We start from the raw sequence: 22,204 nt of genomic DNA, 5'->3' as shown, positions 1-22,204 counted from the left end.
TAATTAAAAATAGGATATGCTAGTTAAATATGGTGTGGTAGAAACAGCTCAGAGACTTGGAGACAGAGGATCAGGGTTTGAATTCTGACTGCACCAGAAAATGTGGGGTAGGAACACCTCATTGACCTCAGCTGTAAATTACTGACTGAGATAACATACATAGAAGCATAAAAATGTACAGTGCCTCCCTAAAAGTTAAGTAAAATCTAAATCTCTAGATAAGATTATTAGAAATATTTGTCACATCTTTCAGAAGTGCAGATATTTTTCCTCCTAAGACATCAGAAATAATCTTTTACTGAGGCACAGTTGCAGCTGATATAGATAATTTCTCCATTTATTTATTCATTCAATAAATTGAGTACACACTATGTGCAGGCATTATGCTAGGCATTGGGTGTGTGGAGGTTCCTGCCCTCAGGATGCTTACAGTCTAGCATGAGTTTACAATCTAATGTCTTCAATGACAGATATGAAAAAAAAATAGAACTAGTAGAGCATGTTTTGTAACTGGCTTAGTGAATTTCAGAAAACACTCCATATTAAAATTTCTGTATTTTTGCTGGTGATAGTTCTAAGCTTTGAAAAAAAACTTTATCCATTAAGTATTGAACCCAATCCTTCATCCTTAAATCATGTTTACAGAAGTCATCGTGCTTTCTCTTCTGGTTATTTTATAGATATCGTTAACATCATAATTTCTTCTTAGGGAGCACTTCCTTTTTGATGTGCCCTATCAAAGAGTGGCATTGGACATAATGGTTAGGAGCATGATTTCCTACCACAAAATCCAAGAAATGAACTGAAAAATTGCCAGAACTAACAAAAGTTCTACAGGGTGGCAAGTTATAAAATAAATATATAGATATCAATAGCTTTCTTTCCTACAAAGAACCAGTTACAATATATGATGGAAAACCCCCCTTTCACAATAGCAACTAAAGTAATAAAATATCTATGAATAAATTTACCAAGATATCTATAAGACCTATATATATAAAACACTACAGAATTCTTTTGAGGGGTATAAAAGAAGACTTGAAAAATGGACAGATACACCAAGTTTCTGGATGAGAAAACTCGATATGATAAAGATATAAATCTGTCCAAATTAATCTACACATTTAATATTTCCAAAAAAAATTTCAGTGAGTTATGTTGCTTGGGACTTGAAAACTGATTCTAAGTTTCCTCCAGAAGAATAAACTTGTGACAATAGCTATAAAATTCTGGAAAAGGAGAGTGAGAAGGGAGCATTTGCCTTACCAGGTGTTTAAATGTATTATAACACTTCAGTAATCAAATAGTTTAGTGAAAATGCCTGAATAAACAGATCAATGGAGATCAGAAAGGCCACAAAAAGACCCACGATTATCATCTAAGATAAAGGTGTCATTTCATACCAGTGTGCTGTATGGATTATTAAGAAAATGGTAGTATGACAATAAACTACTTTTTGGGAAAAAAAGTTAAGGTCAAATGTAGGAACAATAAAGCCACGATGCAGAGATTTAATGAAATTAAAGGTAATTTTGTTTTTAGCAGCAAAAGACTCTATATATGAAGGCAAATTGACTAAAATATTGCCAAAGAGTTAGTATCCTTATTATATATAAGGAGCTCTTACAAATTCACAAAAAGGTAAACAATTCATGAGAAAAATGAGCAAAGGACCAGTGTGGGCAATTTGAAAAACAGAAAAACAAATAAATGATCATTAAACAGGAAAAGTAGTCGACTTCACTACTAATCAAAGAAATGTAAATTAAATATGGGCATACTGGTTTAGAAAAATCTATCAGGTTGTCAAAGATCAAAGAGAATGATAATAACAGTGGTGGTTTGGGTGTGGATTTAAACTGCTATTAATTTTTGGAGAGAATTCGGCAGTAGGGGAGAAATGTCTTTAAAAAGAAAATCACTTTTGATCCAGGACTTCCTCTCCTAGAGGAACAAATGAACAGGAACTTTCATAGGATTATTGCTTATAATTGCAAAAACATTTAAAAAGAAGAAGCAACTTGAATGTTAAGATGGGGATTGGCTAAATAAATTATACATTTTTATACAGTGAAATATGAAGTCATTAGAAATTCTGATGTAGATACACATTTATAACATAGAGAGGTATTTATTTTATGTTTGTTAATTATAAAACAAGTTACAAAACTGTATGTATGGTATGATTCCCTCTTGGTGTATGTGGTGTATAAATATTCATATTTATATACACATGTATATTTGCATAGGAAAAAGTCAGAAAAGAGACACATCAAAATCCTGAGTAGATTCTGATTTAGAAAATTTCCCTTCTGTTTATTTTTATTTCCAATTTCTTCCTGTATTTCTAATTACTTGTATAATAAAAAAGATTTAAAAAGAGCAAGGACTTTTTGAAGTCAGAGAGACCAAACTCCCAATCTCAGCCCTGTCACCTCTTGGCTGTGGACCCTTGGCATATAGGCCTTTAAGCCTCAGGGACAGGAAGACCTACCTCACTGAGTTAAAATGAAGATCACGTAACACTCAACGAAAAGTAGTTTTATAGCTACAGATAAATATATAAAGCAGTTTTTATGTCACTTTGGCTTTGGCAGATTCTTTCTTAGGTTTTCTTTATATTTATTATTGTTTTTCTTCCTGGTGATTTAGAGGTGGAGGCTTCAAAGAAACAAGCAGAACTTAATAAGAAAGCAATGGATGAGCTTCTGAGAGAAAGGGACCTATTGAATAAGGTGAGTTTGTTACAGTAACACTGGTAAATAAATGTCTTTCTTTAGTGCTATAATATCTGCCTATAACTGGTTGCAGGGGAGAGAAAACTCTGAGGGAAACAAAAGTAGATTAGAATTAATAATAGTGCTCAATTTTCCTCTAAGCAGCTATCCACGTTCCACCATTCACTGGCTGTGAATTGAAACCGCATTATCACCTGTGAGCACAAGGGACTTTGGAGAATTATCATATAAACCAGCAGGGGATTTCAGGGTGTCTTGTGGTTTCTGTTTTTATTGCTGGTGTGTTATTTGGCATCTTAGCAGTTGATCAAAATTTCTGATTTTAATAAATTTATTTATTGATTGATTTTTGGCTGCATTGGGTCTTCATTGCTGCACGTGGGCTTTCTCTAATTGCGGCGAGCGGGGGGCTGCTCTTGGTTGCGGTGCGCGGGCTTCTCATTGCGGTGGCTTCTCTTGTTGTGGAGCACAGACTCTAGGCACGTGGGCTTCAGTAGTTGTGGCACGTAGGCTCAGTAGTTGTGGCTCGAGGGCTCTAGAGTGCAGGCTCAGTAGTTGTGGCGCATGGGCTTAGTTGCTCCGTGGCATGTGGGATTTTCCTGGACCAGGGCTCGAACTCGTGTCCCCTGCATTGGCAGGCGGATTCTTAACCACTGCGCCACCAGGGAAGTCCAAAATTTCTGATTTTAATATCTATAATCTGCAACTTGTGCTAATCCAGAAAATACAAGTGAGTGCTAATAAAATTTAACTTTTAGGTGTTTGAAGGATGGCTGGTTAGCCATATAAAGAGTCTCTAACCTTTCCACCATCTTTTCAGGAGTGTTGTAGGTTTTGATTTCTGTCTTTGGCCCTTATTTCTCCTAGTCTTTGAGCTCAATATGGTCCAAAGCTGAGGGAGGGGTTGGGGGAGCTTGAGGCCTGGAAATCTACCATTCAAGGCAGACCACACCCCCTTTCCCCTCCTTGCCCCTTCCAGAGGATTCCTTTGATTGACAGTCACTCTTAGGAGATTAACTACTTTCAAGGATTTAGGGTAAACATTCCTGCTCAAGGATTTCCTCCAGGGAGGAAAAAATGATGGGCCAGGTGTAGAGTGGGAAGGCTGCTTCTGGAGCAGACAGCCTGATGGCTTTTGGCCAAGATAGCTTCATCTCATCAAAGTAGATACAGCCTATATTTGTTCATTCCGAATTTTTATTATTTCTTTAAGTTTCCCAGAATTGAATAAATGTTAACAAAGTGTTGAATAGATTACCCTGTAGCTTAAAGTAGACTATTTAGGGAATCTCAGGAAATAGTATAAGATTAGATATCTTTACATGCTGAGCACTCCTTAAGAAAGTCATCATTTTTTTTTGCATAATCCTAGTAACTTTCTTTATTCTATAAATTTATATATGTAAATAATGTTGGATTTAGCTTTTAAAATTTATTTGTAACACATACAATATTTAATCCATTTATATTTTATATATTCTGATAAACAACCTATAGGTTTTCTGCCACAATAGGACACCTAACACATTAATTTTATACTTATTTTGTTTGATCTGACTACGTCAACTCCTTTAGGGCAGGGTACTTTTTTAACTTTATTTTTTCCCAGGCCGTTGCATCCTTAATGCCTGGCACAGCACCTGCCCCTCTGCAGGTATGCAGTCAATCTTTACTGATAATACATTCTTTGCCCACTGACTTGAAATGCCACCTTCACTGAGTGAGTGAGTGACATAGTTTTGACAGGCGGCAATGTTAATATATTTGATTCTTTCAGTGTCATGTTGAAGTGGCTTTATCTTTCATAGAGCAAATGTTTAATTCAATACTTGAAGGTAAAGTTGACCTTTTCCATTTTCTACGTTGTCATCTGACCAAGGTTTAATGTTCATTTTTTTTTAACCTGTTTATGCCAGTGGTTTTCAGACCTGGCTGAAGGTCTGTATTGGTTAGAGATTTGTGAAGGAATTATGAGGCACCTCATGGAACCCAAGGATACAGCTGGGCCTCAGGAACAGATAGGAACCTGGCCTAACACTCTTGGGATGCACAGAAAGCTCTCTACCTCCACCACTAGACTTCCAGCTGAGATTTTGCTTCATTTCTGTCTTTTAGTGAAGATCGTCTCTCTCTGTTTCCCTGTCCATATGGCAGAAAAAAGCTATCACCAGCAGCTCCCAAGTTTACATCTTCTACTGAGTTACAAAAATCTGGAGGCCCTATTTCAAAAGTCACTGGGTCCATTCAGCTGTGGCTAGAGAAGCAGACAAGCTCTGCTCCGTCATGAGCATGGCTGCCAGAGTTGCACTCTATTAACTGTGTTCCAGAGGAACAACCTGGCTCCTTGGGCAGCCACCCCAAGGCATTTCCATTATAGCATCAGAAACCACCAGGGCAGCTTTTTAAAAAAAATTTAGGCGCATAACAGCTTCACTGAATCAGAATCTCTGGAGTTGGGACATCTGTGTTTTTTTTAAAAACGGGTTAATTCTTTTTTACTGTTGTAAAATACATACAAAACAAAATTTGCCATTAGTGACATTTAGTACAGTCACAATGTTGTGTAAACATCATAAGTCTAGTTCCACAACATTTCCATCACCCCAAAAGGAAACCCTGTACCTGTGAGGTGGTCACTCCCCACTTTCCCCTCCTCCCACCCTTGGAAATTATGAATCTGCTTTCTGTTTCTGTGGATTTGACCATTCTGGATATTTATATAACTGGAATCATACAATATGTGACTTTTTATGTCTGGCATCTTTCACTCAGAATAATGTTTTCAAGCTTCAACCATGTTGTATCGTATACTTCATTCCTTTTTTTTTTAATTTTTATTTATTTATTTTTGGCTGCATTGGGTCTTTGTTGCTGTGCACAGGCTTTCTCTAGTTGCAGCGAGCGGGGGCTACTCTTCGTTGCGGTGCGCGGGCTTCTCATCGTGGTGGCTTCTGTTGTTGCAGAGCATGGGCTATAGGCGTGCGGGCTTCAGTAGTCGTAGCACGCGGGATTCAGTAGTTGTGGCTCACGGGCTTAGTTGCTCCGCGGCATCTGGGATCTTCCCGGACCAGGGCTCAAACCCGTGTCCCCTGCATTGGCAGGTGGATTCCTAACCACTGTGCCACCAGGGAAGCCCTTCATTCCTTTTTATGGTTGAATAATATTCCACTGTGTGGATATAGCACATGTTGTTTATTTAGTCATCAGTTGATGGACATTTGGGTTATTTTCCCCTTTTGGCTTTTGTGAATAGTGCTACTATGAACATTCACGTACAAGTTTTTTTTTTTTTTTGCGGTACACGGGCCTCTCACTGTTGTGGCCTCTCCCATTGCGGAGCACAGGCTCTGGACGTGCAGGCTCAGCGGCCACGGCTCACGGGCCCAGCTGCTCTGTGGCGTGTGGGATCTTCCTGGACCTGGGCACGAACCCGTGTCCCCTGCATCGGCAGGCGGACTCTCAACCACTGCGCCACCAGGGAAGCCCACGTACAAGTTTTTGTTTGAACACCTGTTTTCTATTCTTCTGAGTGATATTGTTGGAGTGCATGTTAATTCTGGGTATCTATTTTTAATAAGTTGGTTTTATTTTATTTTGTAGTCAAAGCCTGTGTTACATGATTAGGTTCAGCTGTTCTAACTTCACAAGGAAAAGGCAAGAGCTGGAACAGAGGTTGGCTTTGGGGTCAGCTAGCTCTGGATTCAAATCCTAACTCCACTGTTGTATGAACTTGTAGGCAAGTAGCTTAACTTCTCATTCTCAGTTTCCTACCCCTAATATGGGAGCGATATAGTGCCCACTTTCTGGGGATGTTGTCTCTTAGTGCATTTATATGTATGTCTATAGTGCTCTGTGCAAAATTAACATAACAAGCTCTAAATAAGCTGTAAAAAATATGATTATTTTTATTCATCTCCCAAACAATGCATCTAATTATTTTAGTATTAAGACAGGGAGTAAATTTAACCAAAAATCTCCAAACATTTTGAGTAATGGGGCTGCTGTGTTGTCCTTATTTTTAGAATATGCTTAAGGCGGTCAGTGCATCCCAGAAACAGATAGACCTGATAAAGCTCCATGAACAAGCCAAGAAAAATCTGGAGGAAGAAATCCAGAACTATAAAGAAGAGGCTCAGAAGCAGAGAAAGATTATCTTTCAACTGGAAAAGGAGCGAGATCGGTACATCAATGAAGCCAGTGACCTTACCCAAAAGGTAAGCCACTCCTCCATGGTGTGGTTCGAGCACCGGCACACTCTTTCTGATTGTCACATTTCTGATTGCCACACACTGTTGCAAAGATGGATTATTCAGATTTCAGTTTGTGGTTCACATTCAGATTTAAGATAGTGGGAAATAAGCTTTGCTAGGAAATCAGCTACTTCCCATTTAGAGTAAATAAATGCTGAGCAGATATTTGCAGAATGTAAGTTTGGAGGAGCACAAATGCGTATGATCAGTCCAGCCCTGGCAGGACATATCTTCCTTGAAAAAGGCCCCCAGGGATCCTCGTACCCCTGATTGGGAGCCATTGTAAAACAGCATATTTCTCTTGCGACTTTATCATTTAAGAACCTCCACTGATTGATTTACTGACTCTGAGAGGACTAGCTGTCAGTTCAGGCACTCATATTGTCTATCTTGGCTAGCCTTGTTAGCCTCTGTATCAGTCAGATTAAGTTGTAACAAATAACCCTCAAGTCTCAGTGGTTTATAGCAACAGAAATCTATGTTTTACTCACATTATTGGTCTTTGAGAGTCAGCTGTAGGCCTGCTTTGCATCCTGTTTATTTCAGACTGACTCTGTTGGGATGTGCTGGCCTCTTACAGAGGGAAAACAGTGTAATAGTGGACCTTTGATATGCCCTCAGAACTTCTGCTGGCAAGGGAAGGGTACAGGGTCTGTCCACTCATATTTCATTGATCAAAGCAAGTTACATGATTAAGCCTGATATCCCCAGGCAGGAGTGTGATCCTACTAAGGGAGGGGCCCTACCTGGTGAGACAGCCAGTATATCTGAACGTATAATCTGTTGCAGCCTCCTACTTCTCCTTCCCAAGAGTCAGTCTTTCTCCACTCCTATCTGCCATCAAGTTGTTAAAAATTCCAACTTGATCTTATTATTACTCCCAGCCTTACAAACCTCTGTCATCTCTCAGCAACCTGGGGCAGTGCTTCCTAACATTCTTTGCATCACAGTATCATAGAAATTCTATATCTACATTATGTGGGAATGAGAGAGATGAGAATGTGCAGGGCTGGAGGGGACTAACCCAGGGATGCTAGCTGCCCAGGTCCCACCTGGCCATCCCGTGGGTGGTACATACCTGTATTTTGGTACATACCTGTAAGCCATGCAATACACAGCCATTGGTATATTCTGACTTATGCAACAGAGTCTAAGCTCTTTGTTCTCCCTGGAAAGGCCTTTCTTCCCTTCTCTGCATAGGAAACTCTTATTCAATAACCAGCTCAAATGCTCATCTCTGGGGTCAAGCCTGTTTTGACTCCCTAGGCAGAACTAGTCACTTCCTACTTTATTGGTTTGTTGATGTCTCTGGAATGGCACTTATCATCTTCTAGTGTAATTATTTGTACCTTTGTCTTCCCTACTTTATAGTGAGTTCTTGGGAGCAAGGACTTTATCTCATTCTTTTTTTCATTTCCAGCATGCTGGTAAATAGTAGGCACTGAAAAAGTGTTTGTTGAACAAATAGATAGATGATGAGTGATAAAAAGAATACTGCCACTGATTTTAACATAGGATTGTATATTTCTCTCTGTTTCATTGTAAAGGAGAGATACTGGTACCAAGTTTTGCTGGTAACTGTTTTTCACAGTTACTGATGTTTAACTGCACAAGGTTACATAATGTCTTACCTAAATAATTTAAGCATGAGTTCTTAAAATGTTCTTTATCGACTATAATTTTTCTCTCTTACTTGACCCCTGACAGCATATATCAGTTGCTACAGCAACTTGTGCCACCTCTGGACTTCTTATTAAAAACATATATGTCTTTTTAACACCTTCCCATATTTCTTTCTTTCTTTACCATCACACACACACACACACACACACACACACCTCATTCCCAGAAACAGAAAGTTCCCTTTCGTGCATTCTGTTTATAGGGAGTTCAGGAATAATACCAGGGGTGGGGAAGATGTCGTGAAACTGATATTTTGATCTACTTCTAAAGTGAGTTGTTCCAAGTTTATCCTTTTGACCCAGCAATTTCTTTTGTAAAAACTGAATATATGAAAAAAACCATAATGCAAAGATTTTTATAAAAGAATATTCTTCAAAATAAATTGTGCAAATTTGCTATGTACCATTAAAATCATGTTTTTGAAAAATATTTTTTAAATGGGGAACATGGTCACAGTATGAATCTGATAAAAACAAAATGCAAAGTTATTAATATGGTTTGACCTAACTTTTATCTGTGTGCAGAGGAAAAGGCTTGGGGGCATATATCATGGGGTGGTGGTGAGGATTAAATGAGGTAATATCTATAAAGCATTTAGAATGATCTCTGGCAGATAGTAAATGCTATTAAACATCTCATAAATAAGGAAGTAAATAAATAAATAAATTTGTTGATGAACAGCCCAGAATTTTTGTTCAAAGTGTCATTTGAATGTAGCTATTTTCAACTTCTTGTTAAATGTCAATAAGGTGCAGACACAGATGAAAAGTTTTAACAGTCTCAAACACTAAGGCCGAAATAAAGCCTGATGCTAAACTAGAAGAAAAGAGACTGGATGAGAACTTTAAAGCCAATGGAGGTGAATTGAGGAAAATCTACCTGGACCTCAACTCACAGTCCCTTGAATTTGCTTGCAGTTGGGAAGGGGAGGGGTGGTGGTGAGCAGGAAATGGGGGGAGATAGGAGAGGATGAGAGAGGAGAGCAGACAACACCAACAGCGAGGCAGTAAGCTGGGCTCTTCTGGAAGAGATGACCAGTTCTCAGAGCAGGAATGACCAAGGAATTGCTAAGAATGAGGTGTCCGAAGGTTGGTTTTAAGTTCTTTACTGTGCTCTGTATCTGAAACCTTTGGTGACAGTCTGCTGCATCAACCCAGTAGCTGGATTGTGCTTTGTGGGGTCAGGGATGGGGTGGTGAGGGATGTGAGGTAACACATCCCAGAAAAGGGACAGTATGTGCCAGAGAAAAGTGCCAATTGAGAATCCGGAATTCTATGGAAACAGGAAATCAAAGCCACAATGAATAGGAGAAATATAATTCCTCTAAGAATTTTTGGAGATACTAGGTGGTATGTTGGTCTTCCTAGCACACAGAACGAAGATTCTAGATGTTCTGTTGTGGTTAAGAACAGAGTGACCCTGACAGGACAGAGGACTATCATCTGGGTTATAAGTCCAAGATGACATTACCTCTATGATAAAGCAGAGATGAAACAGAAAGGCAGTGATGGATAAAATAAGGAACAGTTGTAAAGAGACTAAAATACACACAAACCCCAAACCAAACAGAAGCAAGCAATGGCAGATTTAAAATCCACATTGAAGTTAGTAAAGAACAGAATTAATGTGGAAAATAGTCAGTGAAGTGGAGTGCAAACTTGAGTAGTTCTCTTAGAATGCAGGTGGAAAGAAAAGATAACGATTGAAGAGAAGATAAGAGATAAGAAGGACAGGGAATATAAACCAATCTACAGATTGTTGGTCTCTGATGGAGGAACTGAGCCCCAAGTCAAAGATGTAATGGAACATATTTTCTGGAAATGAAGAAAGAACTGTACATGCGGATTGAGCATGTGTCAGGCAAAATCAGTGACAGGAGAATCTTATAGAGACTTGCTCTGGGAGAAAGTTGTGTGTGTATTGTTTCACCCACAGTGATGCAGAAAAGTACTGAGAATTAGGCAAGAAGAAAAAGCAGAAGCTTACTTGCCTTTTTTTTTTAAAAGGAAAAAGAGTGGAAGGTAACACACCACCATGTGAATACTACTTATCTCTGAGTGGTAGGGATACAGATTGTTTTAATTTCCCTCTTCTGGGCTTTTTGTATTTTTCAAATTTTCTGAAGTGAATATGTATTACTTTAGTATCTTGACCAAAAGAAAAAAAAAGAAAAACTATTAAAAGAACTTTGCCTTTCAGTCAGGGACCAATAAAATCCTATGTTTCCTAAGGAGCTTTATTAAAAACGTTTTCTAACCCATCTTTACTTGGCTCCTGTCTTTGGCAGTTGAAGAAATCTGATGTTATTACCGTCTTTGCATTTCTGTGTCTGCCTCATGCTACTTACAAGCTCCTTAAGGGCAAGTCTCCTTCAATTTTGAGCTCTTCGTGTTACTTATTCACTAAGTAGGTACTCAAATATATTTTGAAAGAGTGTATGGAAAGCATAATTAGACATCTGAATCAACTAGTCAAAGATTTAACTTTAGGTATCTATATTAAATTCTTCTTCAGTAATCTATTTATCACTATGGGTCTGCCTTCCTTTAAATTCATTTGAAATAGGTTGCCATAATGGACAATGCTATCTAAATCATCCTTGGCAATTTTAGCTGTGAGTGACTTCTGGCCTGATGTCCTCTTCCTTCTGGGCTGCAAAAACAGTGTCAACATTCGCTTTCTAGCTCTTTTCATTTAGAGAAAAAAAAGTGACATCTAAGATGCTGAAAGCCCTACATTACATTTTATTAATTTAACTTGGCATTTGCAAATGAGAAAGAAGATCCGTTTTTTTGTGCCAGAATTGGATGGCTCAGAATCCCAAACCCTTTCTTTATGTGTTTGTCTCAGTCAACATGGGCCACAATATCGTTGCATAATAAATAAACACCAAATCTCACTGGCATGCAAAAACAAGCACTTATTTCTTGGTTACACATCTGCAGTTGACTAGCGTCAGCTGATGTCAGCTGAGCTTGCCTGGGCTTGGCCTGGGCTGTGGGTTGGGTCCAGATTTGCTCTACATGTTTCTCATCCTCCAGAATACATGGTATTCTCATGGAGGAAGGAAGGAACGCAAAGGAAGACCCAACCATGCAAGCACATTTCACGATTCTCTACGTGCCAAATGTTCTCTGACACCCCACTGGCTATGGCAAGTTACATGTCCAGGCCCAGCCTCAACAGCAAGGGCAAGAGGTGCTGGGAGCAAATATTCACGGAACCGTAAAACCATCTACTACAATGTTGCAGCACTTTTTATCTTCATGGTTTTTCCTCTGCTGCACTGTAAATTTTATTATTCAGGTAAATTGAGAGGCACCAGGAACAGCATCAGAAGTTGTGGTCCACCATATTTACTTCTTTTCTAGACTTTTATAAATTCTAGGTAAAATCATTTCCAGTTAATTATTATATCCGGGGAACATTTTGCACATTATGCATTTGGCTCATTTTAGGACCCCTCCTTTTTCTTCTGGCTATCACCTCCCAGACAGCTTATATGCCAAAAAGCATTTTTCACAATGAATCCCTACCTACAAGTTTCTTAGCTGTCTATTTATTTGCCTATAACAGTGTCAAGCAGAGCTCTTCTAGACAGAGTTTCCAAGAAATGAATAATAATGTGCTTGCAAGGACTTGGAAGTAAGTGAGGATAGCAAAAGTTGATCAAAGAGATATTGTTCACTGAATATGTACTTCATCATAAAATGAAACTTCTGTTTCTTCAATATTAATTTGAAGTTTTTTATACAGAGCATCTTTAATAGGGTAGAACCCTGGAGAGAGCCTTCAAGGGGACATACACAAATTTTAACCTTTTCGTGTTATAATAAAAGAAGTATACTGTAGATCATTATTTCCCTGCAGGAGAACAGAATTTGATCCATAGAAAAAATCATATTTATTTGTTAGTTGCTAATATTATACAATATCACATAATGTTAACCTATCATGATAATCTATTAACATTTATTAAATGATTAAATTATGACATGCCTGGTACTTCTATGATGGCATAAATATATTTTTCTCACTTATATCATCATAATAGCCCTCCGAGGCAGATATTATATCCCTCACTTTGTACCATAACACGTTATTAAAAGCAGATAGAAAAATAGATATGCCTCTCTAAATTTGCGATAGAGGATAAAATAAGAAAGCAAGAAAAACAGAGAAGACTTAAAATTTCACATGCCTGGGCATATAGTTTTTTTTCTTTGTTTTTTCTTGAGAGTGAGTTTTCCAGTTTCATTATGGAGGTAAAGGCGTTGTCAGCATTGAAACCATTGACATCAAGTCAGAAAAACTTATTTGAGAAGTTTATTGTACTGATATTTCATCAAATGCAAGTTAGAGGATTCCAAATTCAATGACCCACTTTCTCATCCTGCCTTAGTCCATATGATGTTTTGACTATGGCTGCAGATTTCCAGCAAGCGTTATTGATTTTTATCTCACTCGTTTCTATTGGCAGGTTGTTTTAACAGAAAAAGAAAAGGTAGTAGGTTATAAACTGAGATTGTACCCTGATAGTGCACTGTAAGCACTTTTGGGGTGCCTCTGAAGCAGGCCTCCATGTGCTAGGATCTCCAACCCTCCGGCTATAATAAAACGTTCTATATTTGGTTGTGAATTAGCTCATGAGTTGGTTTGAGATATCTAAAGTGTAATCAATTAATTAAGCTCCAGCCCCATAGCTGGCATTCTGCATTCTCTGATATATCCTTTTAAACTGGGGACATTATGCTGATTAAGGGTTTTGCCTCTATTTAACACTCCACATATTTTATGAATTTTCAGGATTTGGACCTCTATGTGACATTGGTTTGAATGATTTCCTTCAAAACAAATTGAGCCCCAACACTTAGAACTGAATTGCTTTGTGAATTGTCTTTTCCCTTTGTTTCAATACTTTTACAATTTTCGTTGTCATTTAAATGAAATACCCTTGATCTTCTTGGTATCATGATGGGTTCCTATTGCTCCCAGCTTCAAGAATCCGGAAGCAAGTTTGATTCTGTGCATTGTTGTTTGCAGAAAGATGGACCCTGCTAGCTGGGTGCCCAAAAAAGAAATGTCCTTGTCTGCATCCTTTCTCTGGAGCATGATTCTGTCTGTGCAAAGGATTATTCTTGCTGTAATATCTCTCAAAGTGATTGAACAAGCAATTTTTTTCTTTTCTCTGATGTGCTGCTTGATATTCTGAATGCTGATGATGCTCTTCAAAGTATTTTCAATCTATTCATTTCACTGACCCCAACGAGGGTGGTCATGTCCATAGAAAGGCTAAATTTTGGGCTGAGATAGTCCCTTTCTTTTAAGAAATCAAACAAGTAACAGATCCAGGAATGGATTCCTTATTTAGGTTTCACATTTGTTCCTAACTTATACGTTTTAGTTGCTAGTGGTGGTACCTTAAAAAGCCACCTGCTACTCATTTTTAAGGATTCTAAAGGTACAGATCAAAAAAAATGATGGAAGAAGGAGTGGGATTTCTTTTCATTTCAGATCTGTCCATGTGCCTCTTCTCCAGACCTCCTCTTCTCAGATTTTCTAATTTTGTTCCTTCCAGCCCCCCAACCAATGATGCAAGCCATTCATCACAGAGTCTGTATACATTCTTACCTTGGGCCATTTTCTTTCCACACAAAGTGAGTGATAGCAATTAATAATAATAAAACAGCAAAATCATATAAAAATACTTTGTACAACTCTGGTTGCATAAATTTAAAAGATTGGTTGAAATAGATAATTTTCTCAAAAATATGTACACACGTCGAGGCTTGACTTAAGGAGAAGTAGAAACCATAGAAAGATTAATAACCATGGAAGCCACCAAAAAGGCTGAGAGAGAATTAGCTCCAGCATTGTCACTGGGGACCTAATTATTTTAGAATTGAGTTCCTTCAAACTTTTAAGAATCAGATAATTCTCAGGCTATATAAATTTTTTTGTGTGTGTGAATTTTGAAAAATGTACTGTATACTCTTTGGGGTAATATTAATTGGCATTACTATACTGACGTAACTCCTGCCTTCTGCTGTGATAATGAACAAAGACTCCAGGCCGAGGAGAGAGCTTGGGGTGAGTCCTTGGCTGGGGTGATTGAGAAACAAGAAGGAAGAGGTGGTTCTCACAAATTATGTAAATACCAAATATTAACTTCTTAGATAAGATGTGAATGACCATCCTGTTAACCTCCCAGTGTTTAATTCTGTCATAACACCCTATGCATATCTCAGATTATTGGTTGTATCCATTCCTTGATTATCCATTTTATGGTGGAGTCACTCACTAGAGGTGAACTTGAGGGTAGGGAATGCATCTTATTCTTCTTTACATCACTAGTGCTTTTACAGTGCCTGTCATAGATGGGTCCTCAATGCATGTTCAGTGAGTGAATGAATAGGTGAGTGGATGAATGAGTGAATAGAAGGGTACTCTGCTCACTTTATGAAACTAGCAGAAATCTTGATATTGAAATAGAAACAGAAAGAAAGCTAATAGACTTAGGTCACTTAAGAATAGGTATGCAGCATCCTAAATTCTAGCAAACCAAATTCAACAGTACATTAAAAGAATCATCCAGTATGACCAAAGAGGGTTTATCCTGCAACTGCAAAGATAGTTTTCTATTAAGAAAACTATTGCTGGCGGTATGGAAATGTAAAGTGTTATAGCCATTTTGGAAAGCAATCTAGCAATATCTATTAAAGTTAAAAATATATATGTATTTTGAGCCAGATATTCCACTCCTGGGAATCCATCTCAATAGAAGTAAAAGAACAAGTGCAGGGGCTTCCCTGGTGGCGCAGTGGTTGAGAGTCCGCCTGCCGATGCAGGGCACACGGGTTTGTGCCCCGGTCTGGGAGGATCCCACATGCCTCGGAGCGGCTGGGCCCGTGAGCTATGGCCACTGGGCCTGCACGTCCGGAGCCTGTGCTCCTTAAGGGGAAAGGCCACAACAGTGAGAGGCCCGCGTACTGTAAAAAAAAAAAAAAAAAAAAAAAAAGAACAAGTGCATAGGGACACATGTATAAAATGTTTATTGCAGCATGGCTCAGAGTAGCAAAAAAGTGGAAACCAAGTGAATGCCCATCAGAGGGGAGGAGCTGAGTCTATGATGGTTCATCCACACTGTAGGGCATTATGTCCCCTTTAAAGAGAATGAATTAGAGCTAATCCACCTGATTTCCACAAAGAATTATTAAGTGATAAAAACCAAGGTGCATAAAGGTATATAAGAGGATCCCATTTTGCTAAAAAATAAAGACCAAACTCAAAAAGCAAAAGGAAAACAAACAAATCCCTGTATCTGTGTATTCACTAGGTGAACAGCTGTGAACTATATTACTTCTTTTGAGTTCAGTTTCCTTGTTTGTGAAAGTGGGGTGATGATAATGCTCATCTCATAGGATTTTTGTGAAGATTAAATGAGTTAATACATGTAAAATTCTTGGTATATAGAAAGTACCTGAGAAATATTAGCTATTGTTATGATGATGTTATAATGATGACATTAGTAGACCTAAATAGAATATGCAGAATTCAAAGAAAATTTGGAAGAACACATAGTAGATTATTAACCTGGTTACTTTATGTATCAGTGAGGGATTGATGTGGGTTGAAGGGAGAAGGAAGGTCCAAGTAAATAAGGAAAAGAAAATAAAGGTATATTTTCCATTTATGCATTTATTTAGAACTGTGGCACATGGGACTATGTATAAAGAAATAAAATTAAAATACTTGTAAAAGGAAATATTTATTACTAAGTATATCAAATCAGTAGACCCAATAATGTAGTACAAAATAATATATGCTAAAAAGACATTTACTAAAATTTAATCCCATCCCTCCTTAAATATAAGCCTAAGAAAACTTTGAAAGGTGTTTATTTAAAGATATAAAGGAAAATATATTAAACACCAGTCATCATTAACTCTGATGGGAAAACATTAGAAGAGGGTTTCTTGAAGTATATTTTCTGGAATACTAACTGCACAAGTGGAGTAAAAGAATTCCCTAGTGCAGTGGTTTGGGAATATAATGCTCACAGATAGTCCACACCTGATTCACAGTATCGTCATGGCAAAAGGCCTAAGTGCTTTTTGACCTTTAGGTTCTAGGTAAAGTGCCTCTTCTTTAGAGGAAACCCTTCTTTCCTTCTCTGTCATATTGCTCTCTTTATTTCTTTCAACTGTAATCATTAATTAAGAGAACTCCACTGAAACGCAGTGAAATATTCTTAAGAATTTTCTCCTGTGTGTTCTGTTGTTAGATCATAAGCTCCATTGATTTAATGTCTTCCTTGCTAAATTTTTTTTTCTTAAGGAATTTTTGAAGAAGTTTGTCCTTAGAAAATCAATTTCTGTGGCCATTGCAGCTGAGAGTCATGATTACCTGTATGGATTGCTTGTTGAGAGGTATAGGCTCATGGTAGAATTTCAGGCCTCAGTTTTTCATACTTGCAAAAAGGAGGCAGTTATTCTTTTTTTTTTTTAATTTTTGGCTGTGTTGGGTCTTCATTGCTGCACGTGGGCTTCAGTAGTTGTGGCACCCTTGCTCAGTAGTTGTGGTGCATGGGCTTAGTTGCTCTGTGGCATGTGGGATCTTCCTGGACCAGGGATTGAACCCGTGTCCCCTGCATTGGCAGGTGGATTCTGAACCACTGCGCCACCAGGGACGTCCTGAGGCAGTAATTCTTGCATCTCATCTTGCCTAGAAGTGTTTTATGCACAGTAGAACACATATTTTTATGAAGTCCTTTGGGTTTCCCTGATGGAGTGAGTTTGACATTGGCAAGACAGTGTTATGATTGCTATCAATGTTCAAAGGCCACTTTTCTTTCTCATGGTCAACCTTATAAAGCCATGAGTATGGCCAAACAGCTAAGTTATCTCTTATCCTTCCTAGTGCTTTGTGTTAAGATCTGTTTAAGCCTGTGCTTCTTTTTTTTTCTTTCCTTTTTTGGTGGGTGGGGTGGTCAAGAGAGGTTTTCAGAATTGAAAGAATTTCTTTACTTTCTTTTCCCTCTTGTGATCACAGAATAGCTGTGCTAAGCCTTCATGCTTGAGCAGAACTCTGGCATAGATAAAGTATATGTTTGCCCCTCATCAGCTGGGCTGAATGTCTGTGTTGTACTGCAGTGATTATAGCCACAGTCACATTTTCTGATTGCTGGCATTTCTACGAGCTACCCTTCGATAAAAAAATCTCTGTTTGTCCTGAGCCGATAACCACAGATGGGCTATTCAACCATCTTTAATTACTTCTTTCTCCTCCAGGTCCTCATGAACATGGAAGACATAAAAGTCCGTGAAATGCAGATTTTTGACTACAGGAAAAAAATCGCTGAATCAGAGACTAAATTAAAACAACAACAGAACCTGTATGAAGCTGTGAGTTCAGACAGGAATCTGTATAGCAAAAATCTGGTTGAAGCTCAGGTAAAGAATATATTTATGTCTTTACATTTTGATTCCTCCCCATCCTGGGTTTAAAGCAGTTTCTGTTATCCTAATGCAGGATTTAAAATAGATCCAGAAAGAAATATCGTGGAATTCACCTGAAAGAGAAGATCAGTTTATGCAGAACTGTCAGATTGTTTGAAATGGAAATAACAAAACTTGATTGGATGTGAAGATCATGGTCCTGGTTTTAATTATTATGTAGAATTGCCATTCTCCTCTTTCTAATTTTTAAAACTGCTAATAGCTACCATGACTCAGAGGGGAGCAGTATACACTTGTCATTTAATTGCAGAGCTTTGCTTTGTAATCTTTTAGTTAAAAATGCTTGTTGTGATTCCAATTCCTCTCTTGTACAGTGAAGAATAAAGTAAGTGTGTGTGTGTGTATGTGTGTGTGTGTGTGTATGACATATTCATTATGTATACTTTATCTCATGAGAATATTTGGAGAGTTAATGCTATAAAGTACTGTGAGGTTGATGGGCACAAGATACAAAGGAATAGCCCAGTTGAGACCATTGTTTTGAGTGAGTCTCCCTTAAAAGCTCTTGAATGTGTTTTGAACTTCCATAGGCATGGTGATGTCTATTTAATTCACTTTCAAACATTTCTCCTTTTATTCTGTTAGGATGAAATAACGGAAATGAATAGAAAATTAAAGATTATGACTTATCAGGTAGATCAATTGAAAGAAGGAATCTCAGCCAAGGAGTCAGCACTTGTGAAGCTACATCTGGAACAGCAGCACATAGAAAAGGAGAAGGAAACGTTGAAGGTACAGACCTTATAATAAAAGCAGTGAACCAATAGTCAATCTATTAGACCTATTGGGGCCAGGCTCCGTGCTCATGGAGGGGAGTAAGGGGGCAGGAAGAGCAACCAAAGCACCTGGAGGATGACCTCCACCACCTCCAGGTCAGTCTTCCCTACGAGGAGTGCTCTCAGGTAGAAGGGGGAGGGGCCGGTGGAGATGCAGAGCACCTAGTTTACCTGTGATGGCTGTCGTGGCATCAGTGCAAGAGAACTTAGCAGGTCCCAGGAAGTCCTGGAACTTTCAGGCTGACCACAATCTCTTTGCATGTACAACCCGAGTCCAACACTTTGCCTGTACTCAACCCTCCCAAACTCCTCCCTGGGGCTTCTCTAAGGCAATGCTGGCAGGACCCTTTGTCCCTCTGTCCTAATCCTTGTTGACTTCATGTGCATGTGCCTTTGCTGCCTTCAACATCATTAACTACCAGGTGTCAAGCTTTGTCCTCACTTGATTTGCCCTCAACTAGGTTCATTGTTCACCTTACTTCTGTGAATCTAAGAACTTTGCAGCCACTCCTCTAGGGAATCACCTTTGTCTTCACACATATTACTAAGATATATCCTTTTAAATCTACTAATTTAGAACATTCTATGTCTACTAATATAATATAAAGACTCTTCCCCAAAATACATGCCAAATAATTATACCATATCAAATCCTTGAACTAAATGTTTTTTTTTTTTTTTTTTTTTTGCGGTATGTGGGCCTCTCACTGTTGTGGCCTCTCCCATTGCGGAGCACAGGCTCTGGATGCGCAGGCTCAACGGCCATGGCTCACGGGCCCAGCTGCTCCGCAGCATGTGGGATCTTCCCGGACTGGGGCACGAACCCATGTCCCCTGCATTGGCAGGCGGACTCTCAACCACTGTGCCACCAGGGAAGCCCTGAACTAAATGTTTTACTGTACACATTCACCAAACCTTATGTATTTTCCTTTTCCTATCCAATCCAGTAGATTTCCCTTCTAATCCATTTGACCAAAGAATTAAAAAAGGAACTTCTAAGAGAAGGATGCCACTTTTATTTTTTGCGTATGTTTATGAGCCACTTGCAGGAACTTTCTACAAACAATGAGACTGGTTACCTTGGTTTCTGCATATAATTAACTTCAGAGATAGTTCCTATCTTGAAAACGTGTATCTCGTACTGGACGGGTTTAATGCCAAATTTCCTTGATTCCATGATGCCATAGATTGACCTATGCACTCTCAGTTTAATAATAGGTTTTGTCAACTTAATGATAGATCTTCATGGAAACAGAACTACTACATTAAATTAAGATACATGAGATTTGAGAAAGATTAAAATGTAACAGAAGTGCCTTTACAACAGAGATATGATAATTGATTTATTTACCTAAAATTGTCATCTCCCCACTCTAGCTCATGACAGAAAAAAACAGAAAATTCTGTACTAAAGTTTATTTACATATAAAAAAACATAAATATATTTTCTAAAATTTGAAAATATCCTGTGTCTTTGTCCTTATTCTCCTTGTTTGAAAACAGTTTTTATAGAAGATAGTATGTTGCTATATCACCCTGGAGTCTGTAGTGGGATGGGGTTTATTTATTATGGGCTGAATCAGAAGAATCTTATTGTAAACGTTGCTTCACCCACGGGCCTCATGGACCCACGTTAGCAAGGCTTCAGTGTAACTTGACTTGGTACATCATCTCTTCCTTTCAGAGGATGACATTGATCCTCATCTCTTACTTTCCCAAGTAATGCTCTTTTCAAAAGATTAACTATTGCTGCATAATGGGGTCCAAGGTAGACAAAATCCTGCTTTAGAATAAGTAATGTCCTATGCAAAAAAGCAATTACTCCTGATTCCTTAGTTTGACTTTGGTTAATATTGGTTTCAATTATACCCTGCATCATTAGACATCTACACACATAGCTCCAAAGAAGCATCATAATAAAATAAAGGATAATAGGGTCCTGTTTTTTGGTCCTGGGCCGGCAGAGTTGGCAGCTGGTGAATAAGAGAGATGATTAAAGGGCTTCTGCTCTAGAGAGTCTGCTCTAAATGAGGAATCCTAGGTCTGGATAGCTTTGGGTCATCTATTATAGGAAGATGGTTGCTTTGGACTTACTGTGAAACTAGGATGCCTTTTCCTCAGGTTTTCCCATTAAGGCAAGAATTAGAAACAGAAAAAGGCTGCCTCCTTGTTTTATTATTTGAGGTTATCCAAGGGGAACTTGCAATGGTGCTTTGACTGGATAATTTTGGCCTATCATTAAGACCATTTGATATTATTTAGAAAAATGTGACAGCTTGAATGTTGAATTTCATTTAGCCTCTTGACTTTTTTAGCCTCAAAGATGAATCACGTTTACAGAGGTCCCTGGATTTCATGCATCTGAGGTTCGCGAACCAAAACCCTGGAGGGGAGGGCAGATTTTCTAGTAACTTTGCTCCATGAGAGGCATGTAGTTTATTATTATGAGTTCTACAAAGCTATGTGGCTACATAGTCCCTCCTGGAAGGGCAAGCCCTAGCCTGTTTGGTAGACCGTGAGATGCCTTTTGACAGGACAACCCAATTTACTACTTCTCCAACTCGACAGACAAACAATCATCCATAATAGGTCATCCCCATTCTCATTCATCCCCCTCAAAAGAAAAGTCTTGCTTCTTCCATGTTTCTTTTTCTTTTTCAGCTGCTCCCAGGCTCTACTGGCTCCTCAGGATTCTAGACATTGTCAGCACATGATGGTTATGACAGAATGTCAGTAGATCTTTGTAGATGTTGCTGCATCTGCGTTCATCTGCCCATTGTGTCCCTGTCTTGTTTCATCAGCACTAAAGAGGCTGTCTCATGTGGAGTGTCTGCCTCCCGGTCCTAACAAGCTCTCGATTCTGTTTGTCACCTCCCAATCATCCCATGTCAATCTGACAGCACTTTGATTCTTGGTGAATAATTCAGCAGCAAACTCTCTATGTCCAGAGCTCAGCATCACATTAGCAACTGGCTTCAGGGCACCATATCCTTGTACTTAGTCGACTCTCTAGAGTGACATGGATAGGAACTGTCAGAGGGGAGTGGGGGAGACAGAGAGAAAGCCTAATTATTCTCATGGCTAGAAGACTTTAGGTGGTCCTATTTGTTATGCTAGAAATCAACAGATGGTTTCTGTGAAACCCAGTGAATGTTGGGATCCTGTATGAATGGGTGAAACTCCCTCAAGTGTGATTCTTGAGATATGACTTATGCCTGCAGCAAGATTGGATGATATAT

At 38.6% G+C, this 22,204-nt stretch overlaps 1 protein-coding gene across 1 annotated transcript in view; it reads left to right on the top strand.

Annotated features, from left to right (window-relative positions):
* CFAP58 (cilia and flagella associated protein 58) overlaps nt 1-22,204 on the top strand; it is a 112,354-nt gene that overhangs the window by 17,129 nt on the left and 73,021 nt on the right. The window contains exons 8-11 of the mRNA XM_081252928.1: nt 2,653-2,735; nt 6,761-6,952; nt 17,962-18,123; nt 18,775-18,921. Of these exons, the coding sequence (XP_081109054.1) occupies nt 2,653-2,735; nt 6,761-6,952; nt 17,962-18,123; nt 18,775-18,921 (584 nt within the window). The remainder of the gene's footprint in view (nt 1-2,652; nt 2,736-6,760; nt 6,953-17,961; nt 18,124-18,774; nt 18,922-22,204) is intronic.

The sequence above is a fragment of the Mesoplodon bidens genome (assembly GCF_964165515.1).
Source record: "Mesoplodon bidens genome assembly, chromosome: 1".
Classification (NCBI taxonomy): domain Eukaryota; kingdom Metazoa; phylum Chordata; class Mammalia; order Artiodactyla; family Ziphiidae; genus Mesoplodon; species Mesoplodon bidens.
The sequence above is the reverse complement of the archived record's forward strand: the minus strand, read 5'-3'. Positions and strand labels throughout refer to the sequence as shown.